Source organism: Bolinopsis microptera, chromosome 11 (assembly GCF_026151205.1).
Source record: "Bolinopsis microptera isolate Bmic1 chromosome 11, MBARI_Bmic_1.0, whole genome shotgun sequence".
NCBI classification, from domain to species: domain Eukaryota; kingdom Metazoa; phylum Ctenophora; class Tentaculata; order Lobata; family Bolinopsidae; genus Bolinopsis; species Bolinopsis microptera.
This window is the reverse complement of record NC_087082.1, coordinates 11,722,889-11,742,241: the sequence shown is the minus strand read 5'-3', so window position 1 is coordinate 11,742,241 and position 19,353 is coordinate 11,722,889. Positions and strand designations below refer to the sequence as shown.

Here is a 19,353-nt window from a genome sequence, read left to right as displayed (position 1 = left end):
TATTTTCCGATCCGGGTTGCAACTTAGCCGTAAATCTCCCAAGTCCTTTGAAATTTGATTCGAAAACGTCAAAATTCTACTGTCTTACCTGTAACATTAGTGATAGTAAACATGTAGTAGACGTGAAAACTAGAGTAAAAATTGACTAGTCACTCGTCAACTTGTACACATTGCACATGCGACTGATGATATCGCTGAAAGTAAAAAACGAATCTAATATATTATCGAAAATCTCAGTTTCAAAGGAAACCCGGACATAGCAGATCCGCGCTACAACACCAAGTACGGGATCTACAGTCCGAACTGTGGACTGAACGAAGTGGTGACATCTTGGGGGCACGACGAATACATGTATCAGGTTCTTACCAGGAACAAGGCCACTATACCTACTGAGGTTGGTTTCTTAAAGTCAGTCAACCTAATATTAATTACCGTAATACTAATATCAGGTATGTTGGTATTTAAGATTTAGATGTTATTTCTAACTCGGCTATAGACTTTACTTGGATCAGATACCTCTGATGTTTTAGGAAATAGGTCATTGATAGCATAAGGAGAATAGCTATAGCTCATAACGCTGAGTTTGTCACAACTCACAGTCCATAGGGGTCGTTCACATATTACGTAATTAATTTTTGGTCAATTTTTCCGTACTCAATTTTACACATAGCTGTTGTGTATCAGTGTTCTTCTCAATAATATACTTCAGGACTATAGTATTATTCTTTTCACAGGGACTGTACATGATACGGTACCATTCACTGTATCCCTGGCATCACCATGAAGACTACCATCACCTTTGCTCTGACATCGACATGACCATGCTTCCCTGGGTCCAAAAATTCAGGTTAGTCGCATAATTTATGTGAGTTCAACCTAATCAACCTTTAAAATTCTTGGCAACTAAATTATCGGTTAAAGGACCAGTTAACTGAAAAATTTGTAGTCTCCAATTTGGCTAAGATTTAAATCAGCTGTGACAAACTGGTAAAGAATCGTATCGCCGAAAGAACCAATTCTCTAGCGTACGTGTAACGTGTGTTATTGCAATAATAAGCTGTGGCGTCGTGACGTCATAAAGTCCCTCAGTGCGCGCTTGCATAGCGTAATACATTGCAAATGTTTATCATCGTCAATAAAACACGTGTAACTCACTCAAATTTTAGAATTATGACTATTACCCTAGTTCTCCAAAATCCTTATAGTTTTGGCTATCATCCTAACTAAAGGAATAGCTGATTGTATGTACAGTGCTCACGTCATGATTTTAAACAGTGACATAATTTCTTGAACAGTGGCGGGTGAATGTACGGTTAGAAAGTTTCTGCTATTACAACTTATGTCATATAATGTAATAATTTTGGATTGTTTTCATTGCTTAATTACACAAGCAGGGAGACTGTACCGATTATTTTCCCCAGTCCATGAAACTCTAACGAATTTAGAAAGGATCTAGATAAGTAGGAGTTTGTTCAATTCCGAGAGCAATTATATTTATATCATAGCGGAATTTCTAACTTTAATCCACATGCGTCAGCCAGTACAGGAGACAAGAAGTCTGGCTACTTTACGGCCGTTCCTCTGGGACCATTAGTAGAAGTAGCTTCTATCAGAACAGTGCCGTGGGAACAGAATTCCCGCCAAAATACCAGGTCTACCAAATAGTAATACTGATTGGTGTGTACGGTGTGCGGTTTGTTTTGAATTCTACTTACGGCTTACCTAGTTGTTATCCTAATTGCATTATCATCGGTACATAACATAAATAAACTACTGGTAAGTTTAAATACCAAGTGCAAACGTGTTCAGTCAATCGACCCACTGAACAACTATAGAATTTCCAAGACCCTATTATTGTTTGGCCATATATTACGGCACGATCGATTGTTAGATGGCTAAACGACCAACGTTAATCTATACAATTCTAAAACTATGAGCTAGCACTTTAATCTAAAAATACACTTTTTATATTACTCCTGATTTTTACATTTCACGTTAAACATTGTCGCCACAGGTTGATCATGGACACTAACAGCTTAATTTGAGATAAATGACTTATGAGTTTCTCTAAAGTTAACTCTAAAGTTGTGTAGTCCAGTCATTTATGGACATTTATGGAAATGAACCTGCAAATGTTCAAATACTCACGAAACTTTGCACAGACCTTCCTGAAGGTATGAATAAACGATTTTCGTTTGGAGACATTTTTTGACCGTGGAGAAACCCCAGGAGGGCCACGCCCATATTGACCCAATAACGTAACCGACCCCTTGCTTCTGAAGGTCGTAGAGACTTCTAAATAGGTTTTAACCAAGCGGCATATGCATGTTTATATAGGAGTTACTGAGCAACACATGGCCTAAAATCCTTACTTTTCGAGAAATTTGCCAAAAACCATTTTGGGCGTGGTGCTGAGCCCATTTTCGATAGGATCGTGATAGAGTCTTTAGACAGGGTGCAAAAGAACCGCAATTAGCATATTAATATATGACTTACGAACAAACATATGCCTTAAAGTGCTTACTTTTTCAGTTATTGGCGAAAAACTGATTTTCGGTTCCAGAAATCATGCTAAAATATGAGCATCTCGTAAATTGGGCTATGAAGGCCCTACAGATTTTTGAATGGGTGCAAATTGTGCAGAATGGCCATGTTTATATACAACTTATAAAGCAACATGTACCCTAAAATACTTACTTTTCGAGTTATTTGGGGGAGAAACATTATATTGTGTCCATTTTCTACCTGTAAAATACAGTCTCACGAGCTACTCTGTGCGCGCAAGGGACTTTATGACGTCATCGCCAAAATAATACAAACGCTAATTACACGCGTTAGAGAGCAGTTAGAGATTTAGGAATTTCGACTCGTTGCTTAGTTAGCTATTTGTCACAATCTGTCAAAATATGAGGATAACTTTTTTTTCAGTTAACTGGTCCTTTAATTATAAACAGAGAAGCTCGCCTGGTTGAAAAACTTTCGAGATAATGCTCTGATTGTTATTATACTTTCACTTTCAGTTCGTTTGATCTGTACTCCAAAGGAGCAGAGATACCCGATGTAGAAGCAGTTAAGCCGTTCTACGAAGATCTGATAGACAAATATTGCCCCGGTAAGCTCCTCTGGTGAAATAATCATGCCCAGATATTGGACAAGCTCCTTTGGTGAAAGATCGCGAGATTTTACGATTTTAACGCTCTATTATCTATGACTATACTCTATTACCTGGGGACCCCAGGCTTCAGTGTTCAATGTTCATAAACACTGATGATATGGCGAAGTGACATGCTGAAGTGACTTTAGCGTTTTATCAAACAGGTTCGAGACATTTAACACGAATCAACGTATTTGAGTTAAAGTGTTCATGCAAAGATTCAAGTGTATATATATATATACAAGACACAAGTGTATATATATATACAATAGTGCATATATGCAATAGCTTTGCTTATCACTAGAAATCACTTTAAGAATGTGATCAGTGTTCATTTGATGTTTAGACCAGAATAAATTGTAATTTTAAGTTTAACGTAATTTTGATTTGTATATTAAAGATGGTATAATATTGTATATTGAAGATTCTCAAGATAATAATCTATGAATGTGTCAGCTATTTAGTTGTGAAATGATGGAACCTATAACGCAAATAAAAAACGCAATATTATAAACCGTTAAACTAGAATTTGTATGTGTGATAATTATAAAATTACAGCTAACAATCTAAATATTATGTTTATTCAAATCATGCTCTATTGTACTCTATCTAGTAAAATGTTCAACCCTAATCTCATCTCAAACCGAACACACTTTATTGTCAAAGAAATCCACTGAAACGTATCATTTAATATCGTTTATGACTGGTGAGAGCCAAAGTTTGGAAAGTTTTATCAAGTTAAATGTGACTTTAAAAAGCAAACTTTTGTCTGAATTAACGAACAATTGAACTCTAAAAAAACTTGCTGAAAACGGATAACTAAATTTTATAAATGATCAGAAAGAAAATCATATCAACCCTAACGACACATGGGCGTATCACATTTGGTCAATATGGTGTGTCTCTAATCCCACAAATTCTTATTGGTAACCAAAAAAAGCAGCTTAATTATAATTTGTTTCAAAAACCTTTAAATTTTCGGACACCGAACTCCAATCCAGCTAGACCTGATAAAATTGAAACCGAAGATAAATTCCGGAAGATTAATGCAACCAATGGATTCCCGGAAAAATTTTGATTTACTTGGTTTTAGACTGGTTCGCGGTTCGAGGCTTATAACTGTACCCCCTGAAATATGAGAAAATCGACCAAATAAGATACGCTCTGTCCAACACCGACACACATAAAAATGAAATAAAATCTTAAAAATAAACGATCAAATTGTTGTATTGTACATTGACGTAAAATTTTCAAGCAAAATGTCAGTTTTGTCACATTCAAGTCATTTCTACATCATCTTCACAATTGTGTCTTGCACTTAAAAGTAAAGCATTTATTTGTTAACGAAAATTCCTCCGGTTAAACATAAAATGGGTTAATCAGATAAGTCATTATTATAAAGTACAAGAAAATATCACAGTCACGTGCTACACGTGTTAATAACACGTGACAACATCAAGCACATTATACCAGTGATCATCCCACAAGGAACGTTTATTCAACATTTATTAGAAAAGATCTGACGAAAGTCTAATTTACGAATAATTTTCCACAGTTACATTTACTAAAATTCATCCTAATTATGTGGCTGCTTGATTCCCAGAATGACACGTTGTTTTCCTGAATTCTCTTATTATAAGGTGATGGTACAAACTCTCTCATTAATTAAATTGTCAACTAAAGCGCTCTTATCACATAACCGAGCGACGTTAATATAAAAGTAAGCGTGGTAATGGGAGATTAGATACGCTGCCCTAACACAACCACTCCGAAATATAGTGGCTAGATAATGGTGGCATAGAGGTTATACGTAATCGTCCATTACCCCAAGTAAGTTTAATTGATCTATCACTCAATTAACCACTTAATCACTTAATTTCGTTTTACTACACGGCCTCTTCTTTGTTTAACAGGAGAGGGTTGATGTACTCGAACCCGTCAAACTCGCTCTGGTCTATCCTAGCAAGTTCTTCAGCGTCATCTGGAGTGAGCTGCACTGTTTCGTCTGTGAAGATGTTGTCGAAGTTTGCGAGATCGTCTTCAGCGGTGAGAGGAGGGATGTAGGGTGGCAGCACCTGGAAATAAATAAATTTGAGATATTAAGTAAGAGGGTTTGCCCTGAAGTTGGATCAGTTAATCAATCCAATATACTACCACTATACTACCACCGTCACCACAAAATATATATAATAAGCCCCATAAATCAACCCTTCAAACCTGTCTTTGTTCTAAGAGATCCCAGTCGAGAACATTGAAGAAAGGATGTTGTTTTATCTGGTTAAATCCCTGCTCCTTGTTGCAGCCCAGCCTCTCGTCAGGATCTCTCCTCAGTAAGTATTTCAGCACGGAACCAGCTTTCACGCTCAGTGCCCGGGGAATTCTCACTGGCTTTGTCAGGATACACTGTAAAACGGTTAAATCTTTATGAAAAACAACACAGATAATCCTGTCATAGAGCGATCTGAATAAATGCCAAAGGGGAATAAAAGCAATAGAACTTTGCAGAGAGAACTTGATTAACAAATTTCATGGCTCATAAATAGTTTAATCTGTTTTGAACACATTCAGAGTTGAGTTTAAAAAACAAAATAGCTATGAGACCCACCTGGAAAAGTAAGTTTTCACTCTCCTCAGGATTGTCTGTTGGTTGATTGTCGACATTAAAAGGAGACCTACCACACAGCATCTCGTAAAGAAGCACCCCTAATGCCCACCAATCAACACTGTAACCGTACTGGCCACCCTTCAATACCTGCAATTAATCGGGGAGTTGGAAACGGGTCAAAAGTTGAAAAATTTTAAACCCGGCAGTACAGTAATGAATTCTGTTATTAAAACCAGAAGTTCAGCTGCATGATTCGTACCTCGGGTGCTATGTAGTTTGGAGTACCACAGAACGTGTTTGTTGTTTGATCAGTTTCATTACATTCTTTGCACATTCCTGAAACAGAATTAGTTCAAATTCACGAGAATAAAATTTGACTCGGGCTACGGTTAATCAGCGTAATTTTAATTTTGAGTGATATCATTGATCTGTGATCATAGGTAATACCGTGAAATGAAATGCTCCAAGGTCTGTTCTGATAAATTACGCGCTTTGTGCGCGCGGGCGCGGCGCAAAGAAAACACAGTAATTGCTCTCAGTAAGAGACTTTTTGCGCATTGGTGATGATTTTATGCTGAAATTGTGTACTTTAGTAGACCCTTTCATGCATATTTCGAATTCTTTAGGCAGATATCAGATTTCCGCGATTAACGAACACGGACGTTAACATCGAACATAATAATCTCAACTTAATTGAGATCTATCATACACAGCTTACGATTTTAGAGGAGGTGAAAATGGTTTATCACGAACTCGCTAATAACTCACAGTTTCGTGATAAGAATCCTGACGGTTTTAAACTAATTCCACTGAAATAATTCTGTAACCGCTTTCCAAAACCATGCATTTCATTTGTTGATGATCATGTAGTATATTGATGTGATCATGTAGTATATTCATATATTGGAGTTTTAATACTTTCAACACTACTATATAACAAATAATTTGAGGCTTATGTCTTTATGTCACTGAAGATAACGCCTTGCAACATTTTTGACGATAGCCTGTAAATTGATAGTTTGATCTCAGTATTTACAACAAATCATCTAGTTTGATTGATTCAAAGGGAGAATTAAATTCCTCTATTCATATATTGAGTATCTAGTTTTGGATTATATCGTGAGGCCAGCCGCTTTGATATCGGCAATCTTTATTTTTTATTCGGATTGTTAATATGAGCGGGATAAAAATGCTTTATTTCATTTCATTTCATTTCATTTCATTTCATTTCATTTCATTTCATTTCATTTCATTTCATTTCATTTCATTTCATTTCATTTCATTTCATTTCATTTCATTTCATTTCATTTCATTTCATTTCATTTCATTTCATTTTATTTCATGATGTCAAAAATAGTAGAGGAAAGAAAAAACTGATTGTTAACCGTTAGATGCTTGTTTTACATCAAACATTTCAGTTTGATTTTAAAATATTTTCAAGAGAGAATTTTATGGGTGCCATAAATTTGTTGAAAACAAAATTGGTGAGCAATCATTCGTGATTATGATAAAACATCGATGATCGGTAACGTTTTATCATGAATCAAATTGTCTGTCCACCAACTTCCATTGTTTCAATGATATGTCGACAAATATTTGATATATAATAGCTAAGTTTTAATCTACGTGATATTGGGAGTAATGCCAGATAATACATGTTTAAATATATCAGCTGATAACGTTTGATATACTGCACAACTTGTGGGATAGTCAAGTGGTGTGACGTCACCGCAGTATTATATCATATTATAAATCAAGAGGCTTGCATATAATGAACATATTGACACGGGTGCAGAGTTGAGTTGATTATATCATTTATTATATCATATTATATCATAATATTTTAATCGCGATGTGGTAGTAAAATACCATTAAACAGTATTTAAAAGCATCATGTGTTATTAAAGATCAAGAGCTCGATAAGAATAACGCTACTGAATGCTGGAAGTGTTGTTTTTACAAGTGTAGGACTACGTTTGGTATTTTCTGATCGTGCCAATTTTTCTTATCCTGGAAATAATATCATCAGCTCTACCGATTTGTCAACATTATATTCCCCAGTTTTATGCATGACAAAAGATGTTTTCAATAACCCGAGAATAACTGAAAAGGACCAAACGTCATAACGTTAAAAGTTAACCTGAATGGGTCAAAACCTAGATCAAGATGTCTAAACTCTTAACATTTCTTTGAAAAGTAAAATACAGAGTATTACGTCCATGCTATTGTATGGATTTCACGACTTGAAGATAGTTGTGTACTCTACAAGATACTGTGTGATAGGTGTTGATAGAGGTACTCCCTAGAGACACACTTGATGACAGATGACTTTATACTCAGTAAATAGGACTGGGTTGTTGTTATGCCTCAGAACGAGGTTAATTCTAGATCTGTTAACTTTACTTTGATTTGATTTCCTTCTGCTCCATTTATTATATATTTGATATGCTTAATCTTTATTTTCTAACTTTAACAGGTAAACTATGTCAATGTAAAATATATTTACCAAAAATAAGGACATGCTTAACGTTAAGTAATTATAAGAGCAACCTGGCCGGCTATTTATGGTTATTTATGTGTGAGATTCGGCTGTGATAAGACTTTGGCTGCCACAAAATGTTAAAAACTAACCGTAATCAGTGAGCTTGATGTGTCCCTCATTGTCTATGAGAACATTATCCAGTTTCAAATCTCGGTATATAATGAGATGTTCGTGAAGGTAGTGCAGCGCGCACGAGATCTCCGCTGCATAGAACCGAGCGTGGTCTTCTTCTAGCCTTTGTAGCTGAAACACAGAGGTTAGACTACTTACTTTCTACTGGTTTAAAAGTTTATTATTCATTATTCAAGTACAGGGTGGCCCATAAGTGACTACCCACACGCAACCTCTTAATAACTCACGTAATTCGTCTCCAAATTGCACCAAAATTTCAGAGATTATAGATATGGGTCAAACTTAGATTTCCTGAAAGTTTCGTAAGCCACACCCAATTACAGTGGGCGTGGCGTGACACTCCCTCTTTTTCACTATTGTCTTCATAAAATGAGAACGCTTTAAGCTAAGAACTCAACATTTTTTGCACACATTTGGCTTGATAATTGAAAACGTTTCCAAAAGTTTCAAGTTCATTGGTTAAAATATGGCTGAGTTATGACCATTTTAAAATCCATCGGATATGTGATCCGAGCACTCAGTCAGTGATATTTGCACTCAATTAGTGATCTCGTCACCCAATCTGATCAAGAGTAAAGCGTTAGCGTGTATTAATGAGGTTCATTAGGCTTTGATTGGATACCGACGTAAACTTGATCTTGTGATGAATGTCAAAGCAGCTTTTCCGGCAAGGGGGTGGTCGGTTGAATTTCATCTGAAATTGTCGTTTAATCTGAGGGTAGAACTCCCCATTTTCTTTATTCAGGTAGACGAACAATCGTTGTTCTGCAGTAAAGGGATGATAGTGAACCATTTTGATTGTAAGGAACCTGTGACTAGCAGGGCTAACAAGCCCTGAAATGGTGACACCACCATAAATTCGTGTGATAGCGTTTTAGGTGCTGTCAGCTGTATAGGCCGGCCCATAAGCAGGCTGCAACCAATCAAGCGGTGCATGTGAGCCAAACAGGCCATTAACCAAATGACGAGATCACTGACTGAGTGCTCGGATCACGTATCCGATGAGTTTTGAAATGGTCATAACTTAGCCATATTTTAACCAATGAACTTGAAACTTTGGGAAAAGTTTTCAATTATCAAGCCAAATGTGTGCAAAAAATTTTGAGTTCTTAGCTTAAAGCGTTCTCATTTTATGAAGACAATAATGAAAAAGAGGAAGTGTCACGCCACGCCCACTGTAATTGGGCGTGGCTTACGAAACTTTCAGGAAATCTAAGTTTGACCCATATCTATAATCTCTGAAATTTTGGTGCACTTTGGAGACGAATTACGTGAGTTATTAAGAGGTTGCGTGTGGGTAGTCACTTATGGGCCACCCTGTAATTAGTTATTGGATTGTGGATTGTGGATGAAGTTGACCAGATTGACACCTTGAAACACTTAAGTCATAATGACGAATATTCAAGTTAATAACATGGAAATTGGTCTCATGTTATGAAAATATAACACTAATATCGAAATTAACAAGTATTTGTTGACGGTTGTTGTATAAAAGAAGGTAGTTTTACCTTCTGCATGTGGAACATCATGTCACCACCATTCACAAACTCAATTACGAATATTATTCTGCTTGTCGTTTGGAAACACGAGTGAAGTCCAACCTGAAAGATGAAAAATATGAAACTAAAAGCTCGAGCGAGGAATATTGGGGGCCGAGGGATGTCATCATAATTTTCGCCAGCGAATTATGGAATTTTTAAAATTGATCATTACTTGCACTGCTATCATAAGATAACGCGATAATGTTCATGTTCCTCAGAAACTATCAGTGTATCAAGTTATGTAAATATCATTTATTGCCTACCAAGAATGGATGATTCGAAGCCTGCTCGAACACATTCTTCTCGGTTTGTACCCACTCAATATCATCTTCATCGTCAATTATTGACTTCTTTATTATCTTCATCGCGTATATCTTTTTAGATGACTTTAACTTTACCATACATACCTGAACAGATGCAGTTTATAACTAATACTATGATAATTCTTTCGTTTCTTGACGAATAAACTTTTAAAGGTAAAATAAACTAAGAATAAGTATTTAAGATACCAGTAGTTGTGTCACTATTGAGTATTGGTGACACACCATCATTTACCGACTACAGATAAACAGAAGTTATAAACCGCACAACTGACCTTAGCGTAGCTACCCCTGCCAATGACTGCTAACAAGTCAAAGTGATCTAGTGTTATTCCCCCAGTTTTAGGTAAGATAGATTTGTCAATAATAGGCTCGCGTCCAGGCTCCCGGTTATCTACATCAGTGTCTAGTATGACCGGGTGATGGGTTGGGTAACCACTACATGGCTCTGTGATGTACCTGGGAGGGGAGATAGTAGTCACAAAGTAGTCAGTATCATAGTCACACAAATCTCACAATGTAGTCATACAACAGTTTCGATAATTCACGCTGAAGTCAAAAATATTCACAGCGTAGTCATGATATCTTCACACAGCAGCCACAATATAGTCACGCCTCAGTCACACAGTAATCACGTATATTTGCGCATTAAAACAGGAATAACTGTTATTATTTATTTAGGGACACAATCACACAATTTGCAGAATCTGAGATAATTAGTCTTGAATCTGAGATAATTAGTCTTGAACCGAAATTAATGTGCTGGCTTTACCCTTGTTGCCACAGAATATTGCTGTGATGTTATTTTAAAGCCCGAGGACCCTACATAAAAAGGTAATTTCCTTGCAGCAAAGACGTATGGATTATACTTCGATCACAACTTGGTAACATAAGCCAGAACCCAACACAATGTAACTTACAATTTGGTAACATAAGCCAGAACCCAACACAATGTAACTTACAATTTGGTAACATAAGCCAGAACCCACCACAATGTAACTTACAATTTGGTAACATAAGCCAGAACCCACCACAATGTAACTTACAATTTGGTAACATAAGCCAGAACCCACCACAATGTAACTTACAATTTGGTAACATAAGCCAGAACCCACCACAATGTAACTTACAATTTGGTAACATAAGCCAGAACCCACCACAATGTAACTTACAATTTAGTAACATAAGCCAGAACCCAACACAGTACTCTAAACACCGCCTCAATCAGCCGATACATGGTATAAAGCAGCTCAATATTTACACAAGTCAGATCTCAGAGCTCGTAGAACTGAGACAGCCCACACAAGGGATCAGAGGCACAGACACCACAGATACGTCACGTGATGAGTCACGTGATCTGATGAGTCACGTGATATGATGAACGCAACTCGAAGAGCCCGAAAGAGATTTGTCGTGGTTTTACAGTAGCTCAATAACGATATATCGTGATATTACCAAGATCGGTTGCAACAAGAAGCAATGTTAACTAGTTGTACAGAAAATACATGCAGCACAAAGCCGTTGTCAGGAGCAAAATTACAGCACGAAATCGGAGCAAAAGTAGGTAGGAGGTACAGGTTTGGTATGTCAGCTATGTGGGGTGTAGACTTTATCAACACAAGTACTCAAGATCACGTAAGTAGTGCACAGTACAACATGTGAATTAACTGGATACCCAACCAAAAGTCGGTAGGTTCCACATAACTTCCAAGTTCCATGTAACTTCTCTCAATCAGAAACGGGTGTAATTATTTAACTGACAGGAAGGGTAAAGTGTAAACGGCTTGAATGCACAATGTCTATTGTCTCACAAGAATTGTAACCACTCCAACAAAGGATCTACATAAAAATAACCAAACTGTCAAAACAATTTGAGTTTGCAAAATTGTTTGCAAAATTGTTTGCAAAATTTCAGAACCGAAATTTTTATCCTTGGTTAGACCTAGAACTGATTATGGCCAAGATAAATAGAGTATACTTCTGGGTTATTTCATTATCAGGGAATTTGGTAATCTAGCTTAGCACAATTGGGGCACAAAATTGAAATTCCTGGGGTACACTTGGGGCACAGTTGGGGCAAAAAGTTACTTGGGGCACACTTGAGCACTTGGGACATGTCGGGGCAAATACATTTGGGACACAGTCGAGGCAAAAATGACTTGAAGCACATTTTAGGGAAAGTAGACACACTTGGGATACCATTACCTGGCACGCCAGTCCCTGTGCTCTTTTCAAGCTTCCTGAACGTGGGAGGAGCGAGCAATAGACTAGCAAGCTAGGTAAGGGACACCATTGGAGCACAGCTGGGACAAAAAGTTACTTGGGGCACAATCGGGGGAAAAACAGTTGAAGCACAGTTGAGGCAAAAATTATCAGAAGCACAGTTTAGGGAAAAATTCTTGAGGTAAGTTGTGGTACAAGACGATAAAATTCGATAAATTTTGTTAGTAATGGCAATTGATATTGCGTGATTAATACTTACTCATAATTAACTTCTTGCAGCTACTTTAAGAAATATTCCACGTATACATTGTTTACACTTACTATTACACCAGAAGATTGTTTACCTTTACCAATTTGCTTCTTCAGGGCTCAACTTATGATAACTTATTTTGATGTTTCATGTATCATAACATGTGTATAACAGCTCTCAATTTATCAACCCTGAATAGTGCAGGAGTAATTCGACCAGTCCTAATCATAGCCTTAAGTTTTTCCCTAAGTTTTATGAAACTTTGTGTCGTCTTCAAAATATTATTTGAATTAAGTATGATCTGACTTTTAACCCAGATAATAACAATCCTCCGTGTACTAACGTGCAGTATTTACCATGTTTGTAGTATTTGCCATGTTTATCTACAATTAAAATACACTACACAAGCCTAGAAGTGACTAGTTGTGTGTACACGTTTTACAAACTACACACACCGGACACCACCTCGCCTGGGTAACATGTATCATATATCATTGGATTAGGAGAACACAGGTTACTACACAGTGGCCCTGTGTGGCTCCTTCTCTCCATTATGTAATGTTGTGATATCACGGGTTATGTAATTTGTTTCAGAGACTACTTGGACTTGTGGTCACCCGGTGAACTTTAGTAACAGTTTGAGTGGTAAAGTTACAATCGGACAAGTTTAATGTGCACATTTCTAGACTCAGTTCATGAGTAAGGTCAAGTATCATGGCTAACACTTGTCTGTTCAACTGTATTTTGAGCAGGATACTTTTGACTTTTGGGCAATTCCTGAGTGAACAGTGAACATGACGTAATGGTGATGTTATTGTTATATCCCAAAACTTCCTGTTATTTTACAAACACATACCAATATTGCAAGTATTTAAAACATTAAACGTTTCCGTTCAAGTCATGAACACCCATTCTTTTATCACGCTTACGCAACAATTAACAATCATTCTAACACAAACACCTGTGCCTACATTCTCGTTTAACATATTTCGTGTACACTATACACCCACATCATTCGTTTGCTGCTTATCACTGATATCTAATAATACATACTGCAGGCCTTGGTGCACTCTGGTGCTTGAATAATTATAACAATTCCCAGAATCACAGAAACAACATTACACGTACTGCACACAGTCAATTACATTACACATACTGCACACAGTCAATTACATTACACAGTCAATTACATTACACATACTGAAGACGCACTCTAAACTAACCTGCAACATCGCTTGTGTAAGAGTGCTTTACAGTAGATACACTTGAAACCTTGTCTACCGATACCCCAGATTAGATCCTGACATATCGGGCATTGTACCTTGAAACTGGGTAGTATGCAATTGATATTCGTATATAATACTTAGCTCATAATTAACTTTGCAAGCACTTTTAGAAATATTCCAGTTAAAACATTTTCACCACTTACTATAACACCGAAATTGTTACTTTACAATTTGATTTTCAGGGCCTCAAACTTATGTAACTTATTTGATGTTTATGCTTCCAAACATGTTAACAGCTCTACATTATCAACCTGAATAGTAGCAGTTGATATTCACCAGTCCTAATCAAGCCTAAAGTTTTCCTAATTTTATGAAAATTTGTGTGTACGTCAAATTTATTGAATAGTATGATCTGACTTTAACCAGATAATGAACAATCCCGTGTACTAACGGCTATTTACATGTTCTAGTATATTGCCAGTTTATCTACAATTTAATATTACTACACAAGCTAGAGTGATTAGTGTGCGACGTTTTAACAACTCACACCCGGTACCTCACTCGCCATGGTCACATGAATACTAAATCTTGGTTAGGAGAACACAGGTGTACACTACAGGGCCTGGTGACCTCCTCTTGTCATGTGTGAACTCACGGTTAGTATTGTTCAGAGATGACTTGGACTTGTGGTCACGGTGCACTAGTAAAGTTTGACGTGTATTACAATCGGACAAGTTTAATGTGCAATTCTAGACTAGTTATTAGTAGGTCAAGTATCATGGTAACATTGTCTTTTCAACTGTATTGTGCTCTGAGCAGATACTTTTGATTTTGGGCATTCCGATTGCAACACTGATCTGTAATGTAATGTGCATTTCATTGTTATATCCCAAATACTTCCTGTTATTTTTACAACAATACCAAATATGCCAGTATTTAAAATCCATAACGTTTCTAACAAGTCATAAACAAATACCAGTTTTTTTCAGTTAGCGCAGCATTACTAGATCATTTAAAAAAAAACCTGGCTACATTACTCAGTTTAACCATTTTCGTGTACATTACCACTATTGTTGAGCTTATTCACTGAATCTAATAATACATTGCGAAATACAAATGTTAATTTCACATTGTTGTGCAGCGTTAAAGAAAATAATACAGTACAGTTAGAATGATGCTATTGAACACCAGTTCCACACGAGGGAAACATTACGTCGCGTCGTAGAAATGAAATGTAATATTATATTAATATGTAATATTGTATATAATCTATTACTTAGATAATACACAAATTATGTATAATACCGGTTTCAATGTTACTCCACCCGACTGTATTAAACATTGCAAATTATTGCAAATAGATTAAAAAAAGTTACCTAAATCTTCTGGGAGTAAAGGAATGTCCCATGACACGATAGTTCTTTTTCCATCTCCTTGCACCTTTTCGCTCATAGAATTTCTGAGAAATTGAAACATTAGACACATAATGTGTTTAATGTTATCAGATTCAAAATGCGAATTAAGACAACCTAGCCTGGCATAAGATTATTTTTAATACAGTTCGCCTAGAATTTTAGCACAATCTGTAGAATCTTCTATCTTCCACATCTATCAAATATCGGCTGTTTTCCGGTTTTAGTTTCATATTAGAATGTGTCTACAAAAGCCTAAAGAAGCCACCAAATTACTCAAATATTGAATCAATTCACGTTAGTATCTGTATTTTATTTTTAAATTCAATGAAACAAGAACTTTTCAATGTAACAAGAAATTTAATTGTTAGCACATTTTATAGAATACAAGGATGTAAAACAATTTATAAATTAATAGAATGCTCATTTGGTGTATGACTTTCTGTCCTTGACTGTTAGTTTGATTTTGAAGGGACAGGTAACTAACGGGGCAAGGAATGTGCGTGCCTGAAAGCTTCTGCACACACCGAAACGCTAGTTGAGTTGAATTTTTTAGAGACAGGGCTTATATATGAGGATCAGAAGAAAAATTTGGCAGACATTAGGGGTTCTGTTTGTTACTATGGGTAACAGTCTTGTTGTGACAGAAAGTCTACACTATATATTATATGCTTAAGTTTAAATTGTGTAGTTTGAGGATATAAAATGCAACTTTAAGATGGATATTGGAGAGCTGGTGAAAAATTATGGTCTTTGTATTAATGGTTATAATAAGCTATAAATATCCTAAACTATATAGTGCAAATTAAAAATTTCTTTATACTGCATTATCAAATTTAATCTTTAAAATTAAAAAATATACATTCATTTTATTAAAGACTTTCTCACACATACTTTACTCACAGGACAAGACTTGGAAAACAATAGATTAGCGGAATTTCTCGTTGACATGTGTGTGACCAGCAAGTAGTGAAGACAATATTGTTGCAATCAAAATCTTTGATAGTAGTACTACGCACTTACCGTACTTTCGCCTGCACAAAAGTCTCCTGGATCAGGAATTCCCGGAAAGACGTGAATTTGTAGTTCTTTTTCTTGTGATAGGACAAACAACCTAAAATTGAAAGAAACTTTCAAATTTCTGGAGCGAGTGGAATATAATGCATCAATCATCACTACAGTATTCATGTTTAAGCCTGCACAGTGTACAGATGAAAATCATTCAATTATTGGGCTCACCTTATCGCTTCTTCAAGTTCCTGCTTTGAAGCAATGGTGCAAGGGTCCCCTTCCTCGTCTATCCATTTTACGGTGTACTCTTCTGTTATTGCTGCAAGTTAGTACTGGTCTTATTAAGCCGAAAATTAAGATAAATGGTGTTCATGAAAAAATTAAAACGAAGTATCTCGATATAAATAAATACATGATCAAACTGTGCATGCTGTTGAGTGTTGAATTTTCAAATAAATTACTTAGCAAAAAAATAGTTTATAAAATTTCAAAATGATACTTACAGCGGTCAAGTTGAAGAAGGTTTATCAATTGTTGTAAGAAGAGATCATAACTGATATGAGGCTCTATGTCTAATCGCTTCTGATCCCTGGAAAATGTTTGAATTAGTAGTTACAGGAGTGTACCTTCAAACCTTTATTAATGTGATTGAATTGATTAGTATCAAAACCAACATAGCATGTACATTGTATAAATTAAGCTTGACACACTACTATTCTCTGATCTAGAAACCATAATTATCACTTGAGGCCTTAAGATTGACTGTTGAGTTCCATTGGTCAAGGCTAAAAATACCCTATTGTCTAGCTAAGGCATGATCGTCATCTGATCTCGGCAATAAAACTATCTATTTTTATCTGCAACCTTCAAAAAGTAGCTGACTACAACCGGCTACAGACCAATTTATCACATTGAGCAAGACATAATAAATTTATACTATACTTACTTGTAAGGATTTATGTATCCAGCTTTGATGGGCACCTTCCGGACCGGCACACAGTTGTTTTTCAAACTATCCACACTCATGTCATGAACTCATGCTCCACTCATTGCTACCAAATGTTTGTCCAAAAGTATTTACATTTTGACATATCCTGAATTATGGGAATTGTATCATTATTATAGAAGTGTGTAAAACAGCTTTAAAAATAAATTGAAAAGTTCAAAGTTTAATGAAAATGTTAGCCAGTATATTTATTTGAGATGTTCATCGTTATTAACTTGTACTACATTTAAGGATTTCTCAAGCTGATTTGGAGATACGACCTTTCCAAAACACATTTATATTCAGAACTTGCCAGGCTTTGGGTAGATCAATTGACTAGGAAAACAAATTTTTTTTTAGGAAAACAAATTTAAATTTTGGTATTTATAAATAACAATCAAAACATATCATATCATAAAAATAAAGCCGCGCGTTGGTTGACTGCCTCAGTAAGGTGAATAATTTAAGCTTGAAGGTGCCCTGCGCATTTACAGAACCTTATGCGGTGATCACATATTCATGAGGACCTGTGAGCGCCAAATTTAATTTAAAGTTTCTAGAAATCATACATCACTACGAGTTACTCATGCTTTTGGATTATAAGAGTGCGGATTGTCAGGTATTTCATTCATTCATACTTAATCGGTTTAAAGCTGTACATTCAGAACTCACTCTTGTTTAAACTACGAAAGCAGAACGTAGATAATGGACAATATACCGACGACAATACCAAGGACCCGAGTGCCGCATTGACTTTTCCGGATCCGTTTTTACCGAAGGCTTATCCACCAGTTACAAATTTGTTCTTGTGCCCTATAATAATTTGGTATTGAGGTATGACCCTGCACTGTGTGTGATAGTGAAAATGAAAGTGAATGTGAATCTATAATGCGAACGAAATGAGTTATGGCCAAACGATTGTTCAATTTTAAAATAATAAAGTCAAAGGACTCTGTTTTAAAATACAAGCTCATTCTTATCGAAGTTTAATTCTGTCCATTCTAATTCTTCGTACCTGGACTGTATCATGAGTAGCTCACTTTTCAGTGTTACTTTAACTAAGTTCGTTGACTTAGTAAAGCTTATCAAACTGTCAATTTTTCGACAGTCGTTCCACATTTTTGTTGATTGATAAATGAAAGAGGAGGATGGGTTCGGGGTGATGAACTGGTCTGAACGTCTTTGTGATGGTGATCTGTGGAGTAATGATAGGAGTGAGATTGGAGATTCTAATCTGACAATTTTGAACAGTTCTAATAGACATGTGTATTTGTAGAGGTTGTGGACGGTAAGAAGGCCGTTCTTGTTAATCAACGGCTTTGTATGCTCTTTTTCAAAGAATTTCCTTCCTAGGATTTGTTCATCTATACAACGTGTTCTGGCACATGTTCTAAATTTATCTAGATATGCTTCAAGGTCACCAAATAGTATTCTGATACATTTTTTCTGAGTGATGAAGATAGGTTGAAGCATATTGTTACTCGACCCACCCCATACCGATATTCCAAATCTTAGGTGTGACTCAAATAACGTGTGGTACAATTCTTTATGGTGTTTTTTCGGGATAACGTGTCGTATTCTACTGAGTCTTCCGATCTCACACCTAAATTTCGAGTTGAGGGCTCTTATTTGAACATCCCATTTTAGCTTTTCGTCAATAATAACACCTAAAAACTTGGTCTCTTTAACTTGCTTTATAACCGTATTATTCAGAGTTAGTATATATTCTGATTCGTTATCTGCCTTAGATCAACGGAGAGGAAGACTTTAATTAAAAAGTAAAGTAAAGTAAAAATTATGATATAACATCATCACACATGTCTATAAAGTATCAAATATAAATATCTTACCACCAAAATTGATAAATTATTAACTACAACTTTATTAAAAAAATTTCAAATAAATTCAAAAAGCATCCCCAAAAGATAACCCTATTCATACTTCCCAGTGGA

General features: G+C 36.0%; 3 protein-coding genes across 8 annotated transcripts in view; 2 read left to right on the top strand and 1 right to left on the bottom strand.

The window, feature by feature from the left end:
• LOC134822801 (inositol oxygenase-like) overlaps positions 1–3,219 on the top strand; it is an 81,298-nt gene extending 78,079 nt beyond the window's left edge. For all 6 annotated transcript variants that reach the window (XM_063834065.1, XM_063834060.1, XM_063834064.1 and 3 more), the window contains 3 exons: positions 238–394; positions 735–847; positions 3,021–3,219. In XM_063834065.1, coding sequence (XP_063690135.1) covers positions 238–394; positions 735–847; positions 3,021–3,129 — 379 coding nt within the window. In that variant the 3' untranslated portion in view covers positions 3,130–3,219. The remainder of the gene's footprint in view (positions 1–237; positions 395–734; positions 848–3,020) is intronic.
• A 442-nt stretch (positions 3,220–3,661) lies between these two features.
• On the bottom strand, positions 3,662–17,519 carry LOC134822798 (protein kinase C iota type-like). The gene is made up of 14 exons (XM_063834056.1): positions 17,363–17,519; positions 16,920–17,005; positions 16,645–16,735; positions 16,429–16,519; positions 15,370–15,452; positions 13,991–14,095; positions 10,570–10,753; positions 10,238–10,381; positions 9,942–10,034; positions 8,391–8,544; positions 6,019–6,095; positions 5,760–5,906; positions 5,372–5,557; positions 3,662–5,229 (listed from the first exon to the last, which is right to left on the bottom strand). The coding sequence occupies exons 1-14, from the start codon at positions 17,440–17,442 to the stop codon at positions 5,041–5,043; spliced, it is 1,710 nt and encodes a 569-aa protein (XP_063690126.1). The 5' UTR covers positions 17,443–17,519; the 3' UTR covers positions 3,662–5,040.
• Positions 6,665–19,353, top strand: part of LOC134822799 (protein ABHD13-like) — a 948,842-nt gene continuing 936,153 nt past the window's right edge. The window contains exon 1 of the mRNA XM_063834058.1: positions 6,665–6,709. The gene's annotated coding sequence lies outside the window, so the exon portion shown is untranslated. The remainder of the gene's footprint in view (positions 6,710–19,353) is intronic.